The following is a 16,748-nucleotide window of genomic DNA, read 5'->3' on the forward strand; positions in this document are numbered from 1 at the left end:
TCACTCCATCTCAATACATAGGGGTACCAAATAACAGAATCTCAGCAGCAGTAATAGAATCTCTTCATACGTGGCAGGCAAATCATTACCAATAATGGCATTATTACTGTATTTGACAGATTGTGTCAACTATGAAATATAAACATAAAGGAATATAATGGCATGAAAATGTACCACTAGATCACAACAAGATTTGTAGCTTGAAAAAATATATATAGGTGTATTTTTAAGGTTACTTTTTAAAAGGGCACATTTGGTGCAGAAAATGGTATATTTCTAAATGATAAAGAATACTGGAATATGTTACAAAAGCTTGAATAAATTCAGGAAATTTAATCACATGTTTGGTTTCTGATCTAAACCAGTATATACTTTTAATATAAACTTACTTTAATTTTTTAATTAGTTGTGCTTATGCCTCATGTATTATCAGTGCTATGTTGTACTGTTTAGAATGAAGCTACCACTGATCATAAATAAGAGATAAAACCCTGTCTTTGTTGAAGTTCTAATCTTCGAAGTCAAGTTCTTTGGTAGCTTATCAGGAATTCCACAACAGGAGTAGAAATGGCAGGCTGCTTTGTCTAAAAGGCGGTACTGGCAGACACCTTCTTTGAAAGACAACTTTCTCTGAATTCTTGTTTTTACAAGTGCAATGTACAACTGGAAGAGGAATTTTAGCTGCACTCTCAGTTCAGAGGAGACAACTATGCACTAAGAACACAACCCAGAATCTTTTTCAAAACACCAGAGTTCCACAGCAGACATTAAGAACTTCCCTAGCAGGCAAGCAAATATGAAAATGGTTTCCTGAAAGTAGAGCATTGAGCCACCATGGTTCTGCAAGGACCCAGAAGTGCAGTCGGGCCAACCCCAGAAGTTCCTTCACAATGCAACTAGGTAATGGAAAGGGGCCAATGAAGTATACTACAACCAGATGAACAATGGTCTAATTGAAGCGCGCACTGGGTGGAGGTGGGAATGGTTTGGCTGATGGGCATCATTCCAGGAAGTGTGCACTTAAGTTATGTACAAGAAAATAAATATGGTAAAACTTGTGCAACCCAGGTTTCAGTCCAAGAAAATTATGTAAACTAATGTAAATTATCAAAATGTGTAAAATTCTATTTATTTGAATATCCTATGTTCTGCTTCTGACAGTTATGAAGGCAAGCTGCTCTACTGGACAACGGAGCTGGCTTGTGTCAGGGGCCAGACTAGATGGCCCAGGAGACCCCTTCTGATTCGCTATGTTTCTATGGACCACCAATGCCGATTGTATTCAGTAACACTTTCAAGTATGACTTGGCAACCTCCTGGAAAGGCCAGAAGTCACTTTTTAAATAAACTAGTAAGCAAATAAAAACAGATTCTCAGGTTGCTGAACTTTCCTTTCCTTTTTGTATATTCTTTGTTTTTCTCAGCGTCATTTCCGTGTGATCTGGATCAGTTCAATCTCAAGTGGGTCTCTGCCTTACATTTTATCATTCACCATGTCAAGGTATGGAGAGGACCTAATTTAATACAGAGGTGCTTCCAAGGACTTGGGTATATCCAGTGCGATCTGGGGCTTTAAAAAATAATCCTTGGCCCAGCAGCCCCCCTCCTGTGTGGTGCAACTCAACAGCTTTTGAAAGGCCACTCATTATTTAAAGCTATTTGCCGTAGGGCACCGGGGTGGGGGACATGGTGCGGCTCTTTAAGAATTGTTAGTCCAAAGTCCCCCTGGGTACACAGAATTAGCAGGGCCATTCTACTGGCAGCAGCGGAGAATAAATACCAAAGACCTGATCTCAGAACATACAGATAGCATGCCCAAAATCCTGACAAGTTCTACAAGCTAGAACCAACTAGCTTTGTGCGAGGCAGGCAGACCCGGCGACGACGTAGCTCAGAAAAGCGTCTTTTCAAGCACACACAGAATGCGAGCGGGGACACATGGACGGGCTGTGTGTGTCTCTCGCACACACAGAGCGGCAACTCCTTCTGCTGGGCACATGGCCATTAGTCGTGTTCCTTCCATGGAGAAAGCGGGATGTAACATAGCTGCTCAAGCCCTCCTTCCCCACAGTCGGCGGAGCCCTTCTGGAAGCCACCAGGTGGTGTCTGTGCAGTTGTCAACCAGCTTCCTCCAGAGGCAGATGAAGCCCAAGCCTCCACCTGCTACCTCAGGGCAGGAAGCACTGCAGACACCCAGTCCATGCAGCGCTGGCCGGGCTGCTCCGGGGAAAGGCTCTCAGAGGTGCAAGCCACAATGCTGAAGTGCATCGGGCTGGGGACACCTTCTGAATTTACTAACACATCCAAGCGAGCAAGAAGACTCACTGAAGAGGGTAAGAAGAGCTTACTACAGTTATTAAATTTTATGTATAAAAATATTCTTGCATTTTGTTTTCAAAAGCTCTTATATTTCCCTTTTGACCTCATTTGCTATATGCATGTGTGACCAAGCAGTAGCATGTGTTGAAAGTGTCTCTTTTAACTGAATCTGTGAGATGACACTTGGTGTACCAGCATCTGAGTTATTTTTACATTTGAAGGAGGATTCTGAAAGCAAAAGGGTGAAATGAAAGACTCAAACGTCCCAATGTGTTTGAAAATAAGATTTACAAATTAAACTGGTTGGGAAAAAGAAACCAGCAGAAACAGAGTTAAAATTCAGCACAGTCTTTCAAGCCAGCAGAAACAGAGTTAAGATTCAGCATAGCTTTTTAAGCTAAACACAAACTGCACAAACTCTGTCCACCCATAAAGCTCTATTTTGTTGGTAGGACTTGTAATTGTATCTGAGTACATTGCCATAACCGATTCCTGTACTTTAAAGGATTTTGTTAAAGCAGTCTGAATTGTACCAGTAGTAGTATTCAGTACAACCTAACATCATCTGAATAGCACGGTTTTTCATTACTTGTGAGTGGCAATGATATATCTGAATATAAACCAGCCACCACTGATTGGAAGGAAGCCAACCTTGGATCGTTTTAATACCTATGGATGTACAGAAGGTAAAATAAATCCTTAAAATATATGGAGATAACTTAAAATATATGAAGGTAAGAACTGGGTTTCTGCAGACCCCAGCACATAATTATAATGTCACTAAAGCAGTGTTATGTAAAATACCTTTTTAAAAAATTCTATTGGTCTAATCTTCAGTGGTTTATAAAAGTGATTTATGATACCTTTCAGAAACAGAAAAGGCAACTTAAAATATGGTTGAGTTATTCTTAAACTCTCGGTTGATAAATGAAACTTATGCAAGATAAGTTACTTTTTGGAAAAATGCCTTAATGTAGAAATGTGTTGTTACGAGTTTCATGGTAGCTCAGACAATAATACAGACTTATTTTGGACAAGTGAAAATAATCATTCTTTCCAGAAATAAACATGACAAGCCCCATGAATGTATTTTACGGATACCTCCATATAAAATAGGGAGGGCTGACTTGCTGGATCAGAATTAAATGTCCTAAAAAGCAAAACTTCAGCTTTATGTCTTGTAACGATGGCCAAATAGATGCCCTTGGGAAATTCATAAGCAGGGAAAGGGGAGATAACATGTGCATGTTCTCAGCACTGGATATTCAAAGGTATCCTGCCTCTCAAAACTGCAGTTCTGTTTTTAATTATTATGGCTAATTGGCACTGATCAGTCCTTTCAGAATTTGCCCAGTCTTTTTTTAATAAACAGCTGGTGACCATCATCACAACCTGTGATAACTGATTCTGTATATATTTTATGCACAGTGTGAAGAAATGGTTGCTGAACTTGCTGACAATCCATTTCATTAGAGAGCCATGAATTTTACTGCTTGAACACAGAATGCTTTGTCATACTTTCCAATGTTTTATCCTGTTAGGGAACCATCACGTTCTCATCCCCCCACCTTGCTCACCCTTTTTCTGTACTAAAATGGCTTATTTTTCAAGTGCATTTTACAATGCACTCCTACACATCTACTCAGAAGCAAGTTTCACTGAGTTTAACGGGACTTGCTCATCATGAGTGTTTATAGAACTGTAGCTGCTATTATGTTGCTGTTGTTTTTGTTCTTTTGCTGTTGTTTTTGTCACTCCATCAGTATATTTGTCCTGTGCTAGGTCTCAGTCATCTTATACTAGGAACAGTTCGACAGAACTCAGGAAATACTTCAGCCAAACAAACAGTTTACTCTGCTGTACATGTACATGGGTTCCCGTCCATATACATGTTTCACTTTCAAATAAACCTCCAAGGACAGCTTTTTCACATCATCTGGCTTAAGTTATTGATGATCTGCTTTCTTTTTAATTTTAAAACTGCCAAATCATTCAGCAAACTAGATATAAAAAGAAAAGGTATGTGTTTAAGGGATTAATAATCCTCTTCAGAAGATGTCCATATCATCAACTGATTGCAATGAATATAGATATGCCTTCTCTACAAAAGATTTTTAAAAGCACCTGTGTGAAAAGGGCAGGGTAAAAATCAGCAGGAACCAATACTTTTCTCTTAGTTATAAAAGGTCTATCATTACAATTAAATTAATCTCACAATCACTTGCGTTCACAAAAAAAAGTCTACCCTTAGTAGGAACGTTCATTTATTTCTGGTTCATCCTACTAAAAGCACACGGACAGCGTCACCTTGTTTGCATGGACAGATGACAAGTCCGTCCATGTTCATCAATGCTGGACACTTTCAATCTACTGGGCACTATATTAATCATTTTCCTTTTCATTAATTGCAGGTCCAACAATATTCACCACTTCCTTAGCTGAAGTAAAGAGTGATTATGATTCACCATCTTCCAAACTATAAGCAAGTCTGGGATCAAAGAAAAATGCATATACCTGAAGCCATCATTGCTATGAAAAGGTTCTTGCATTATAGAACATATGAATTCTCTCTTGCTTATTACACCAAGAATTAACATAGCTTCCCTAAGGTACCGCAGAAATTTTGCAAGGATTTATCTGGACTGATTCTGCCTCTCCAGATTTCAAACATGACCTCTACAGATATTTTTGGATCAAGCAACAATTTAAGCACTTTGGCACTGAAACCCAAAGTGATCTACCTAGCAGAAAACCACACCATGGAAATGCCACACCTCTTGTCCACATCTCCTGTACTGTGCAACAATACGTACCTTGAACTGAATGGGTCATACCTATGTAACGAAAGCAAAACCCTCAGCCTTACTGATAAATCAGAGCACCAGCAGTACATTATAGGGCTTTTCTTGTCATGCCTTTACACAATATTCCTTTTTCCTATTGGCTTTGTAGGAAACATCCTCATCTTAGTGGTGAACATCAGTTTTCGTGAGAAGATGACTATTCCAGACCTCTATTTCATAAACCTTGCAGTAGCAGACCTCATTCTCGTTGCCGACTCGCTCATTGAAGTCTTTAATCTTGATGAAAAGTATTACGATATCACAATAATCTGCACGTTCATGTCCTTGTTCCTTCAAATCAACATGTACAGCAGCATATTTTTCCTAACGTGGATGAGTTTTGACAGGTACATGGCTCTGGCAAAAGTAATGCGGTCCAACTTGTTCCGTACCATGGAGCACGCCAGATTAAGCTGTGGCCTCATATGGTTGGCATCCATCTCGGCAGCCCTAGTGCCCTTTACAGCTGTACATTTGCAGCACACGGGAGAAGTTTACTTTTGCTTCGCAGATGTAGAAGAAATCCAGTGGTTGGAAATAACCTTGGGGTTTATCATTCCTTTTGCTATCATAGGCCTTTGCTACTCATTAATTGTTCGAGTCCTGGTCAGAGCCCACAAGCACAGGAGTTTACGCCTACGCAGGCAGAAAGCTCTTCGCATGATTGTCGTCGTCGTCCTCGTCTTCTTCATCTGCTGGCTGCCTGAAAATGTGTTTATAAGTGTACAACTTCTCCAAAAGACAGAGCAAGCCTCATCCAGAAGCCAGTCTTTCAGGCACAACTACCCTTTAACAGGACATATTGTGAACCTCGCAGCATTCTCCAACAGCTGTTTGAACCCCCTTATCTACAGCTTCCTGGGTGAAACTTTCAGAGACAAACTAAAATTGTATATCGAACAGAAAACTAAAGTGTCTGTTTTAAACCGGTTTTGCCATGCTACCCTGAAATCAGTCATTCCTGATAGCAATGAGCAATCAGAAGTTTAATTTAGCTTGTATCAAAAATACCATAGTAGAAGCTGATCGCAATTCTTCTTACTAACAGAAATATTCGCTGCCCTATGCACAAAGATTTGTACTCTGTTTTTATGACATTATGTAAGAGAGCACATACTATTAAGATCTACATTTAATTATGTATAGGAACTAATAAAAGTCTGATGGAGGGTTGGTTGTATTTGTATACTCATGAACAATAAATTGACAGAAAATCATGTAAGGAAGAAACTAACTATAATACAGTTATCAAACACTGTTACTTTTCTTATAAATGATAGATGCCCTGAACAAAATTATAAAACTGCAGTAAGACCGGGGAAATTCAATATAGCATAATAATATGGAGGTGCAGAGAAGTTGCTGGTTTTACTTCCAAGTATGTCAGTTGTCTAACTCAGTTAAAAAAGAGCTACGATGTTCAACTATGGTACTATATGTAGATAAATGCATTCTATTACATGCTCTTAATTAAGAAAAATAGATGTTCAACGTAGAATTACAGTCGGAATTCAAGTGTTTTTAAAACGAGAAAGCCAGCCAGCAGGGTATTGTCGCTCTTATGCACCCCACTGCCGACAGCTGGAACTGCCAGGCTCACACACAACCCCGAGGCAGGCGCTCCTGTCCATTCTTCTACTTTCTCTGGGGGACAAAGGGGGCCGTGTTGCCACCTAGCCTGACCCCATCGATGCTAAAATTGTGGGTTGCCTCTATTTCTTCAATGGGCAGTTGTCATGACTGCTGTGGAAGAGAAAGAAAAATCTGTATGTAGAAACCAGATGGATAAACTGTGAATTTAAGTCTCCCTTTCAGAGCAGTGGTGACATGGAATATTAGCATGCCAAAGAAAATGGAGTGCAGTAGCAAAGGGGCAATTAACCTACTCCTAACAGCCTATTAGCAAGCATCCCAGAGAAGGAACACATACCAAGGGGCTAACAAAGTCTCCTCCGCGTTACGAAGGATGCTTCAAGCGAAAAGTAAAAAACACAAACCAGTATGCAATACAATAAAATACTCAGGTTCCACCCTGATGGAAAACAACATGAAACCTGGAATGGGAAGAGCCCTCTCGTGATTCACAGGATGTCTTTCCATTGGCTTGCTGGTTGGAACTGATGGGATTTGGATGGCATTTTGGTGCCTATCTTTGCCTGAGGGATAGAGATACAGGGCAACATTTTGTCATGGGTCCAACTTGTCCGGTTATGTCCTATTAAATTCCTCACTGAACCTTTGGACATGTGGTCTATTCAAATAACATTCATCTGTAGAACCGCTACCTACAATGTCTTTGCTTCTTTCTTCACTGTACATTATTGTTGTTATTAAATGTACCTCCTACAAGAATGACAGCATGAACTCAGTGAACCTGTTAACAAAACCCATGCTTACAGAACCACAGGACCTCGGAAAGATTATGTTCCAATAAATGTACCACTCCCTGAATCAGGCATTTCTCAATACATAGTGAGATGAGGTGGAGAGGTACCCATGTCCAGGGTTAGAGTTCTGTTTGTAAGGGCAATTAAAGCAGGGTTATAATATCAACAGTTTCTACTGTGTTGGTGAACCAAATTAGTTCCTTGTTGGGGTTGAATCATTCTCTTTAGACCACTCTGTTGAAAAAAATGAATTTAAGAGAACAAGGGCTTTGGCTGGTGATTGTATAAAAAGCACACTACCTCCTCTGGGGTTAGACCCTATACTTCAACTCTTCGTGCTTGTCACTTAGAGGCTGCAAGGCCCTGAGAGCTTTTGAGAACAGCTTAGGGAGCTGCTTTGGAAAGAGAAAAATATCATTTCCCCAGCAGGCAGGTCCAACAGGTGCTTTCGTCCTTCTCAAGCAGCATCAGAGTGTCCCACTACAGCTCAGGAATTCGGGGCTGTGGCCCTGCGATCCTGCCCTTGGCCTCAGGCGAGGCATGGAACAGCAGCAGTGCGCCCCCTCTTCGCCTGCCACCTCAGCTGGGATGGGGTGCAAAGACTGCCTCCAGCTCGGCTGCTGTTGGTGTGTCCATCGAGGATGGTGGGATGAACAAGAAGAGAAGGCAGTCAACTCAGCCACAACTTGGAGAACGGTCCTTCAGGTGCCAGCCTAGTTCCTTTCTCCATGCCTTTCCTTGCATGGGGAAAGCAAAAACTGTGCAGAGCAGAGACAGATGATGCCGGGGAGGGACATCACGCAGGGGTTCTACCACCTTGATGCCACCCACCCTAGGGGACTGTCCAGAAGGGGCAAGACAGCCCCAGAACAAAAACAGGTTCCCCGCCCCTGATATCCATCTTGTGGATCCAGCAAATGGCGTGAGAACAGATGTCGCAGCATCACTCAAGCCTGGAAGCAGGCGTAAACCTAGCCAGCAATTTAGCTAGGAAGACCATACGTACAAGACCAGGATGCACAATTCAACAGGCTTAAAAAAAACATTTATGATGCTGCTTCTGGTTGCAGCTAAGACTTTGAACTAAGGCTGCTGTAGACTCTAAAGCTCCAGTAATAACGTTTTTGTAACTTCACAAGCATTTGGTGCCTGCCACAGACAAGTATCTTATATTCTGTGATTAGGAGTTAATTCCCATGCACAACATGCATGTGCACAGGCATGCCCAAATCGCGCCCCATCCGCAGTACAAGCATAGGTTTAAAACTTAATATTTGCATAACGCTTCCAAGTGTTTACAGTCAGTCACATCCATTATTTGGCTGCAGTTTTATACATACCATACCTCTCATAAATCATAAAGCTACCACAGAGCTAGTACAGCATAAAAGCAAAGAGAATGGACTGTGAACAAAACCCACCAGAGTTCAAATTGCGACTCTGGGATGGCATCCGGAATCTGCTCAGAGTTTGCTCTAAGTCTTAGGGGAAGTCAGTATTCCCTCTGCGTCAATGGCCTACCTGCAATACGAGTGATACTGCTTTATAGTGCAAGGACCTCGCAAAGGTAAGTAAGGGTGCAAGCCAATGGCCTCCAGACAGTGTCTAGAAGGGCAGAGAAAATTCAGAACTCCAGCCCTGACGCACAAAAAAGCACTCCAAAGCCAGAGCTGATGCTCCGAATTTGGGGTACTCTCACTTCACCACGGCAGCTAGGGACTCTGAAATCACAAGTGTGGCTTTTGAGCCAGTGCAGGAGGGTGTTCCAGGGAGCAGCAAGGGGTGGAGGAAGGCTCTGCCAGGACGCAAGGAATTCCGGAATTCCTCAGGCCCTCTTGCTTTCATTTCAGGCAGCCAAAACCAGCTTATGGTGTGTTCTGGAGGGTAAGGGAAGTACATTAGCGATCTTCACCTCTGCACTCCTCCTGTTCACTGGATGCCCATAATCCTCCAAGTTCAGAGGGCAATGGGCAGTCATGCTGGATGTCACCCTAAACACTCTGAACTCCTATACAAAGCCTATTAAGTTGCTGCCATCACTAAATTAGATCCAAAGCAGGTTTACTCAACTTAATCTCCACTGAAATCAAGTGGAACCTGAAGTTAACTCATGACAGTCATTATAATGGGACTTAAGTACAAACAACTCTGAATTCAGTATAAAGCAATCTCTGATTTTTTGTGGGAAAGTCATCAGCATCTGTCCAGTTCCCAAAAGGAAAAAAAAATGCCTTTAGCTGGCTTAGCCTGGCATCTTTCCAGAATTTCAAGAAGTAAATGTTAAAACAACAGCACACACTCTTCTCCCACCCACAGTAATCCGACAGAGCAGAGCTGTTTGTGGAACACTTGGGAGCGGTCAAAACAGTGTGTTGGTCACAAGGTGTGTTGGTCACTAGAGGATAACAAGAATACAGCAATTTTACCACAAACCCAAGAAAAATTTGAACGAACTTTAAAACTACACCCCCCCAAGATGGTTCTAGCTTATATAAATATACTATAAGTTTGTGAAGGAGATGGTGTGACTTTATCTGCAGTTGCGGAAGCCCAGCAAGGGAACTAGTCCATGAGAAAATCTCTGGTTGAATAGATGCTGGAAGTTGTGAAAAGTTTGGTATGTGAAATGTCATTCAAAGTCAGCCATTTGGCAGTCAGCCAACAAAACAAGCCAACACTGACATCTGATGCCACTTGAAAGCAAGGCATGCACAAGTAAAGTACAATAAGAATCTGTGTCAAGAGAGCAACTTCGGAGAAATGGCTCGCTCTGGGACAATTGTGTGCGAGGCCAAACCGGTATGTATGGTTCTGACTTAAAAGCAATGCCAGCTGAGGACTCTCTAGTAAAATCAAAGCACGCTGCTCGAGGAGTCACCGGGTAGCCAGCAAGAGCTGTCGAGGACAACGTTCTATACGGTATCCAAGGCAGCCTCTTCGTGCAATCTCATGTTTAGTCAGAAAAGGGGGCCTACAGCTCCAAGCGTGCGGCAGCCAGCATAGCAGTTGCCTGGGTCATGCTGGGAGCTGTAGGCATTTCCGGCTAAACTTGCTTAGAATTATACCTTCAGGGTATCAGAAGGCTGGAACCAAATCAATGGATCCTGCAGCAGTGGCCACTGGGACTCTAACGACGATAAAGAAGGCATTGTTAACTAAACAAGATCGAGAACACAGTAATTTTTACAATTAGCTCGCATGTTTTCCAATGATTCCACTAAATCGTTTTTTTTTTTTTCCAAGAAGTTGCATCAATGAATGACTTCTGCGTCAAGTGACAGCATCACGATGGCCTACTATAAGCTATGCTGGTAATCAAAGCCTCGCCTTGTCTCCGGTGGAGACGCCAGGTACAGACTATAAAGCCACAGTTCATCAGTAAGTAAAATGGGTACAGGACCGGGACAAACATCTACAACTGCTATCTGGGCTTTAAGTATCGGGTGCATCTTAGCACAGAAGATACTGAGTAATACCCAGGGTTAGTTCATTTGCAGTGAAATGAACGGGCTGTTAAGTTGCCCGTGACTGATCTAACTCCCATTCTTTTCAATGGGACTAAGTCTATGTGGCACTAACACTGGATTCTATTGACTGACTTGAGGATTAAGGAATGTATGAAGCGCTTTGCAATATGACAAGGCCAGTGGTCCAAACTGGCCAGTACAGGCCGCTGTCCAAGCATTTTCAACTGGAAGTGCCAAGGGGTAAACTAAGGATCGTGTCGATGCAAAACAGGTGCCCTCATTTCAACTGAGACGGATTTCATAAGTGTTTTCCTTTTAAGTGGTAGGACAGGGGCTTAGGACTCGGCCCAGAAGACAGTTGAGTATTCCAGTCTCTTATTTCGCATGTCCGTGTAGTTTCTCTTTCCCTCACCTAAGAATAAGGCAACACCGGAGGCTAAGAATAAACATGAACTTGCTGAGCCAGCTATCCTGGCTGACAACAGAGGAAAGTTGCCAGGTCTGTTTTGCTCTGAGGGACTGAGATGGTACCGTTTCATCCTATTATCTTGAGGAAGCTTTTTTCACTTACGGGAACAAACAGTTCTGGTAAACGCCATAGTAACATTAAAGGCTGCTAATATTAATCATAGCGTTAACGTATAAGCAACAGCACTTATTCCAGTGCATAGCTGTATTTATGCACAACTGCGCACTGTTTCTACCAAAACATTAAGAATATTGCCATTTTCTCATTTGTTCTTGATGCCGTCTTATTTCATGTAAGTATTTTATTGGGCCCGTAACAAAAAATAGTTTTTTTCCTTCTCCAGATCCATTTCAGATACCTATTTGAACTAATAAAGTGATGTCCTACTCTAACAAGTATGAGAAAGACTCCAAAGCATCTAGCAGTTGGCAGACCAATCAGCTGACTGGTCAAACATTGTGAACAGACTGTGGTCAAATATTCTAAGAATGCCATTCTACAAACAGAACCTCTCTCCTTTTCCTTTCTTTACGGTGCCGCTAGTGAGCAGGGCAGCCCTGCTGCAGCCAAAGCCAGACCTCTCTGCAGGGCAGCCCACCAGCCACGCTTCAGGCATCTCCACACACCAACAGGAATATAAGGGGCAGGAAGAGTGCTGGACAAAGGCCAGGGACACCTAATTCTCACTGGCCCATTAAGCACATTAGGTGATGCTGAGCCAGTCAGCTCAACCTTTCCCACAGGATACCTGGGAGAATAAAGGCTGGAAGAGCAATGCAAGTCAAACCTGAGCACCTTAGAGAATCCTTCAGGAGAAGGGAGAAAAGAAAGCATGCATTTCAAAACTGTTTCAAGCTAATGCCATTGTTTTACTAATTTGTTTTGTAATTAGCACATGAACCAGACCACCTGATGGCTATGACTTCCTTCACTGCTTTTATAATAATAGTAATGCTTTAAAAATATTTGACCATAATCTGACAAGTTGCCTAGTCAAATGACCGTATCTTTTTAAATTAATTTTTACTTTCTTAACATATACAAATACATAGAAAAAATATACATAGAAGAAACTAGTATGAGCAGAACAAACTAAAGTGAACAAGATAAACAGAACAGACAAGACTGCCAAGGGAATTTTCAACAGATACAGCCTAATTGACCAGATCTTTTTGACTGATCCAATCACCAACTCTAGAAGCATTCTTTGAAAACTGACACACATTTGCATAATCTGCATAGCAAGACCGGAGAAATCTTTCGAACATCTACCAAAGCAAATATACAGAAAGCCTCAGAAATACATCTTTATACTGGACTGGATGCAATGAATTCATAGATGGGCTTGAATTATAGTAAAAGAAGCAGAAGGGCCATGACCTTCATACCTTTTGTGGCAGCTCCTACTTTTCAAAAATGATAGGAAAGCTATGATTCCACTAAAAACTAGAAGACTGAGGGGTGGGGTTTATGAATCCCTTTAAGACCCCTCTGACTTGCTCACACCTACTATTATGTCCTATGCAGCTTCTGCAATTTGTACTTGTTTGTCTGCTTTGATGAGGGTCAGATCATTTTGATCTGTCAAAACTATTTGTGCATAGATAATTCGGAGCAATGGACAACCTGGTAACGGGAGGACTGGTTTACCTTTGAGCGCCTGTATTATTATTACTGAATTCAGTGCTCCATGCAAGATACTTCTGGCATGAGTCAAACTGACTGGCTGTCTGCATAATATTATTAGCTGGTGCAAAACATGGGAATTTAAAATTAAGTATCACAATCAGATCCTGAAGTACCAATTCATGAGCTCACTGTGACATAGGCCTCATGCACTGAGAGCTGAAGAGGAAGCCCAGATATGAGCTACTGTAGCAGCAAATAAATCCAATAATAAATAATATGGGTTCTCAGCTGAAGTCAACTGCACATCATATGACTTTCTCCACAGAGAAGAGCCAGAGTTACTTCCTAGTCTGAAAGACTTTGGATATGCCTATCCAAGGGAACTGCTAGTTCAACCATTTCTGTCATCTCATGTTTCCATGTGCTTTTTTATACAAGAAGAGCCATGTTGGGCCTCTCTACACTAAGTGAATGGGCATCAAAATGAGAGATACATTTCCAAGTAAGAAAGTTTTACTAAAGAGTAGGTTTTACTCAGTAGCTGTTCATCATCACACATTATAATAAGGATCTAATCCAAAAGCTAGCAGCATCACCTCGCTTTTGCTATCTTGTGAAGCCAAAAACTGGAGTGGACAATTCATAACTATCTGCTATGACAGCTCACTACAATAACTCAAACTGGTAATCTATCAAGGGTGATTATTTACCAATACAGCACTATATCTAAGGTTTCCTCCAGCAAGCACATTGCAAACAGAACACTTCTGTAGCTGTGAGGAATATTCTCTTTGCAGGCACAGAAGTGGGCCACACATTTTTAATTCCTGAAATTATAACCCCATTTTAGGAAACCGTCTTACACATAGGGAGATCAATGGTTGACCCAGCTTAGTATTATTTATATTGACAACCACAGGGTTTGCATTCTGATTTGCAAATGCATATATGATATTTATGAGAAACTGCTGATGAGAACACAAAAGGAAAAGACTTTCACCATACACTTGGCTAACAGTAAGCTAAAGCACTTCTGGGAACAACACTCAACTAAGATAGAGACTAGATACTTCTAATTTAAGAAATCCTATTTTATTGCTTTATTTTACATTTTTACTGTTAGATGCCTTAGATTTTTAAAATAAGGAAATGTGGGAATGGGGAAATGTTTTTCAAAAAACATAAGCCAAGCAATAATCTTTAGGGATTTCAAAAATGTGTGCTACTTTATATCCAATGAGACAGCATCTAGGAAAAATGGAACCTTACATTTCTTGTCTTACTTCTCCATACTTTGAACTTAGTGTGAATTTAAAAATCTAAACTACAGGACAAAATTTTTATATATGATCTTGCATCCTGATGGTTAATGCCTGATGAAGGATTCTTAACCTTTTGAAACCCTACTAAATAATACACAAAATATTGTGTTCATACCAGAAACAGTTGGAGATGCAAGCTTTTTGCCTGGGAAAACCATTTTCAAAGTAGGAACTGTTTTCCCAGCTGCAAATATGCTTTCCTGGGAAATTTGTTCAGCCTATTAGAAAACTATCCAAAGGAATGCAAAATTATTCAGCCTTATTTATGTGTAAGTATTTCAAACTAATTTTTGTATACTTTCTTGATTTTGCTGCCATTGCAGAAGGCTAAATTAATAAGCAAAACAATACTGACGTGTGCTGCCAATTTACAAAGCAAACAAATCAAGATTCCCCCATGACTAATTTAAGTCTTGCTCATAAGGAACAGATTTCCTCATATAGTGTTCACATGGCTTCAGTCTGGAGGGTTATCTCTCTTCCCATAAACACCCAAATGCCCATATTTCAAATTTCAGTGTGAAATTTACACTGGGATAACCGACATGTTACTACAGATAAGCGAAGGGCTTTCAGGTGGCAATCAATCAATCAATCAATCAATCAATCTACACCTTGAAGCAGATGTAGCTATTCCAGCCTGTTTCCCCCCATGTATTTTGCCCATCCTCCTTTCTGGCTTCTTGCAGTGACAAGGTGTGCACAGAAAAACTGCACCACAAGATGGGCAACCCATGGATTTTTCTATCAGCTACAGCAGCCAAGAAGGAAACCTGAAGGGCAACATGGCACCTAGTAATGAAGGTGAAATTGACCACTGCAGTATATTGGAGGAGGAGACAAGAGGGAACCTTATGGATCTCCGTGGGGAAATACAATGAAAGTGATGAGAAACAAGGGTTGACCTGCCAGGAATGAGCACTGGCATAAATACAGCCAATCAGGATCTCTGGTTTGGGTGCCTATTAGAATAGGCCTACTAGCATCAATAGGGTACAGTTTCTGCAGGTTATAGGTATTTTGCGGTCAAATCATACAAGTGCTTGTATCTGAATAGGGCTCCCTCTAGAATGCATGTCCGGGGATACAGGGAATAATCAAAACACTACAAATAACTGGACTTTTAAGAAACTTGTGCTTATGTTAATGCTAATGCATCTAAATCAAGCCACATTATATTATACAAGGCAATTTTGTTAGATCAGATAGTTCTGGTAAAAGAGAATGCAATCCCTTTGTCCTTCATAAAACATTTTTATTCCTCAAATAAAGTCTACAATATAGAGTTGCAGTAATTTATTCTAATCACCCATTTGGGCCTATTTTAAGAATCTGGGCCAAGTTGTTTGGTCAACAATTTCAGATGATAGCTGTATCAGTAATAACCAATACTTGGCTTACAGAGCAATTGTTAACAACACTTTCATTAATATGAAAGATCTTGCGCTACTCTTGTGCCTCAAAAAATGGGATCGCTGTATGACCCACATTTCCTTGCTTGCTTAGAACTTCATGCCAGATCACATGGACTCCTTGAATTCCTGGCAGCTGCAACAGTAGGTGGGGGTTATGGTAGCTGATGACCAAAACATCTGGAAGGCACCACACTGGGGAAGGTAGAAGTTCCATTCATCACGCAGGTGTACCAAGCAAATAGTTCAATCGTCCACAGAGAATCAGTTGAGAAAAGGAGCAGAATAAACCAATACTGTCCTATTGACATTATAAAGATGGGATGAAATAGTGAAAGGCCTGTGGAGGTCAACACATTAAATAAGCAAACAAGTATTCATGATTAATTTAGCTCTAAGCCACAAGCTCCAGCCCAACATCAACGTTTTTTGTGATCTGTCCAAAACCAACACTGAAACTGACAGCAACTAGACTTCTAAGATCTTCCTGATATACTAGCACAGTACTTAAGTGTCTTTTACTACAATTTTTAAGATGAGAAATATGACTCGCATTGATCTAGCATTACATCAAATAAGACTGATAATTAAATTTTGTGGGATGATATAAAGGTATCCTCAGCAATAACCTAAAAGGGCATTAGACTAACATTAGGGCATTAATCTGAGTTATCAGTAGCCAGGGCTTCTCATTCCCTTAACTGCTGCTTGAAACTGGTTAGCAAATTCTAGTTAACCTGGTTACCATTAGCTATGGTCAATGCCAGTGCTGATATAAAGCTTAGCTGCACAATTAAAGCTACAAAGGAAAGAAAGCAGAATGTGTATGCAGGAAGGGAGGGAGGGAGAGCACAACCGCACTGCCCTGCTCCTTATCTCCTAAGCATTGTTAGGCGCTCA

At 41.1% G+C, this 16,748-nt stretch overlaps 2 protein-coding genes and 1 long non-coding RNA gene across 3 annotated transcripts in view; 2 read left to right on the top strand and 1 right to left on the bottom strand.

Annotated features, from left to right (window-relative positions):
- Nucleotides 1-16,748, bottom strand: part of CUNH7orf50 (chromosome unknown C7orf50 homolog) — a 111,567-nt gene that overhangs the window by 88,876 nt on the left and 5,943 nt on the right. The gene's annotated exons all lie outside the window — the stretch shown is intronic.
- On the top strand, nt 413-1,370 carry LOC123024942. Its single transcript, XR_006415028.1, has 2 exons — nt 413-900; nt 1,162-1,370. It is a non-coding gene; the product is annotated as an uncharacterized LOC123024942 (long non-coding RNA).
- On the top strand, nt 1,749-6,331 carry GPER1 (G protein-coupled estrogen receptor 1). The gene is made up of 2 exons (XM_044433209.1): nt 1,749-2,333; nt 4,731-6,331. Exon 2 carries the CDS (start codon nt 4,989-4,991, stop codon nt 6,150-6,152), a length of 1,164 nt encoding a protein of 387 aa, XP_044289144.1. The 5' UTR covers nt 1,749-2,333; nt 4,731-4,988; the 3' UTR covers nt 6,153-6,331.

Source organism: Varanus komodoensis, unplaced genomic scaffold (genome assembly GCF_004798865.1).
Source record: "Varanus komodoensis strain SLA01 unplaced genomic scaffold, ASM479886v1 scaffold26, whole genome shotgun sequence".
Taxonomy (NCBI): domain Eukaryota; kingdom Metazoa; phylum Chordata; class Lepidosauria; order Squamata; family Varanidae; genus Varanus; species Varanus komodoensis.

Excerpts from the sequence above, each read along its gene's own strand:
- GPER1 (XM_044433209.1), top strand. The coding sequence starts at position 4,989 with ATGACCTCTACAGATATTTTTGGATCAAGCAACAATTTAAGCACTTTG.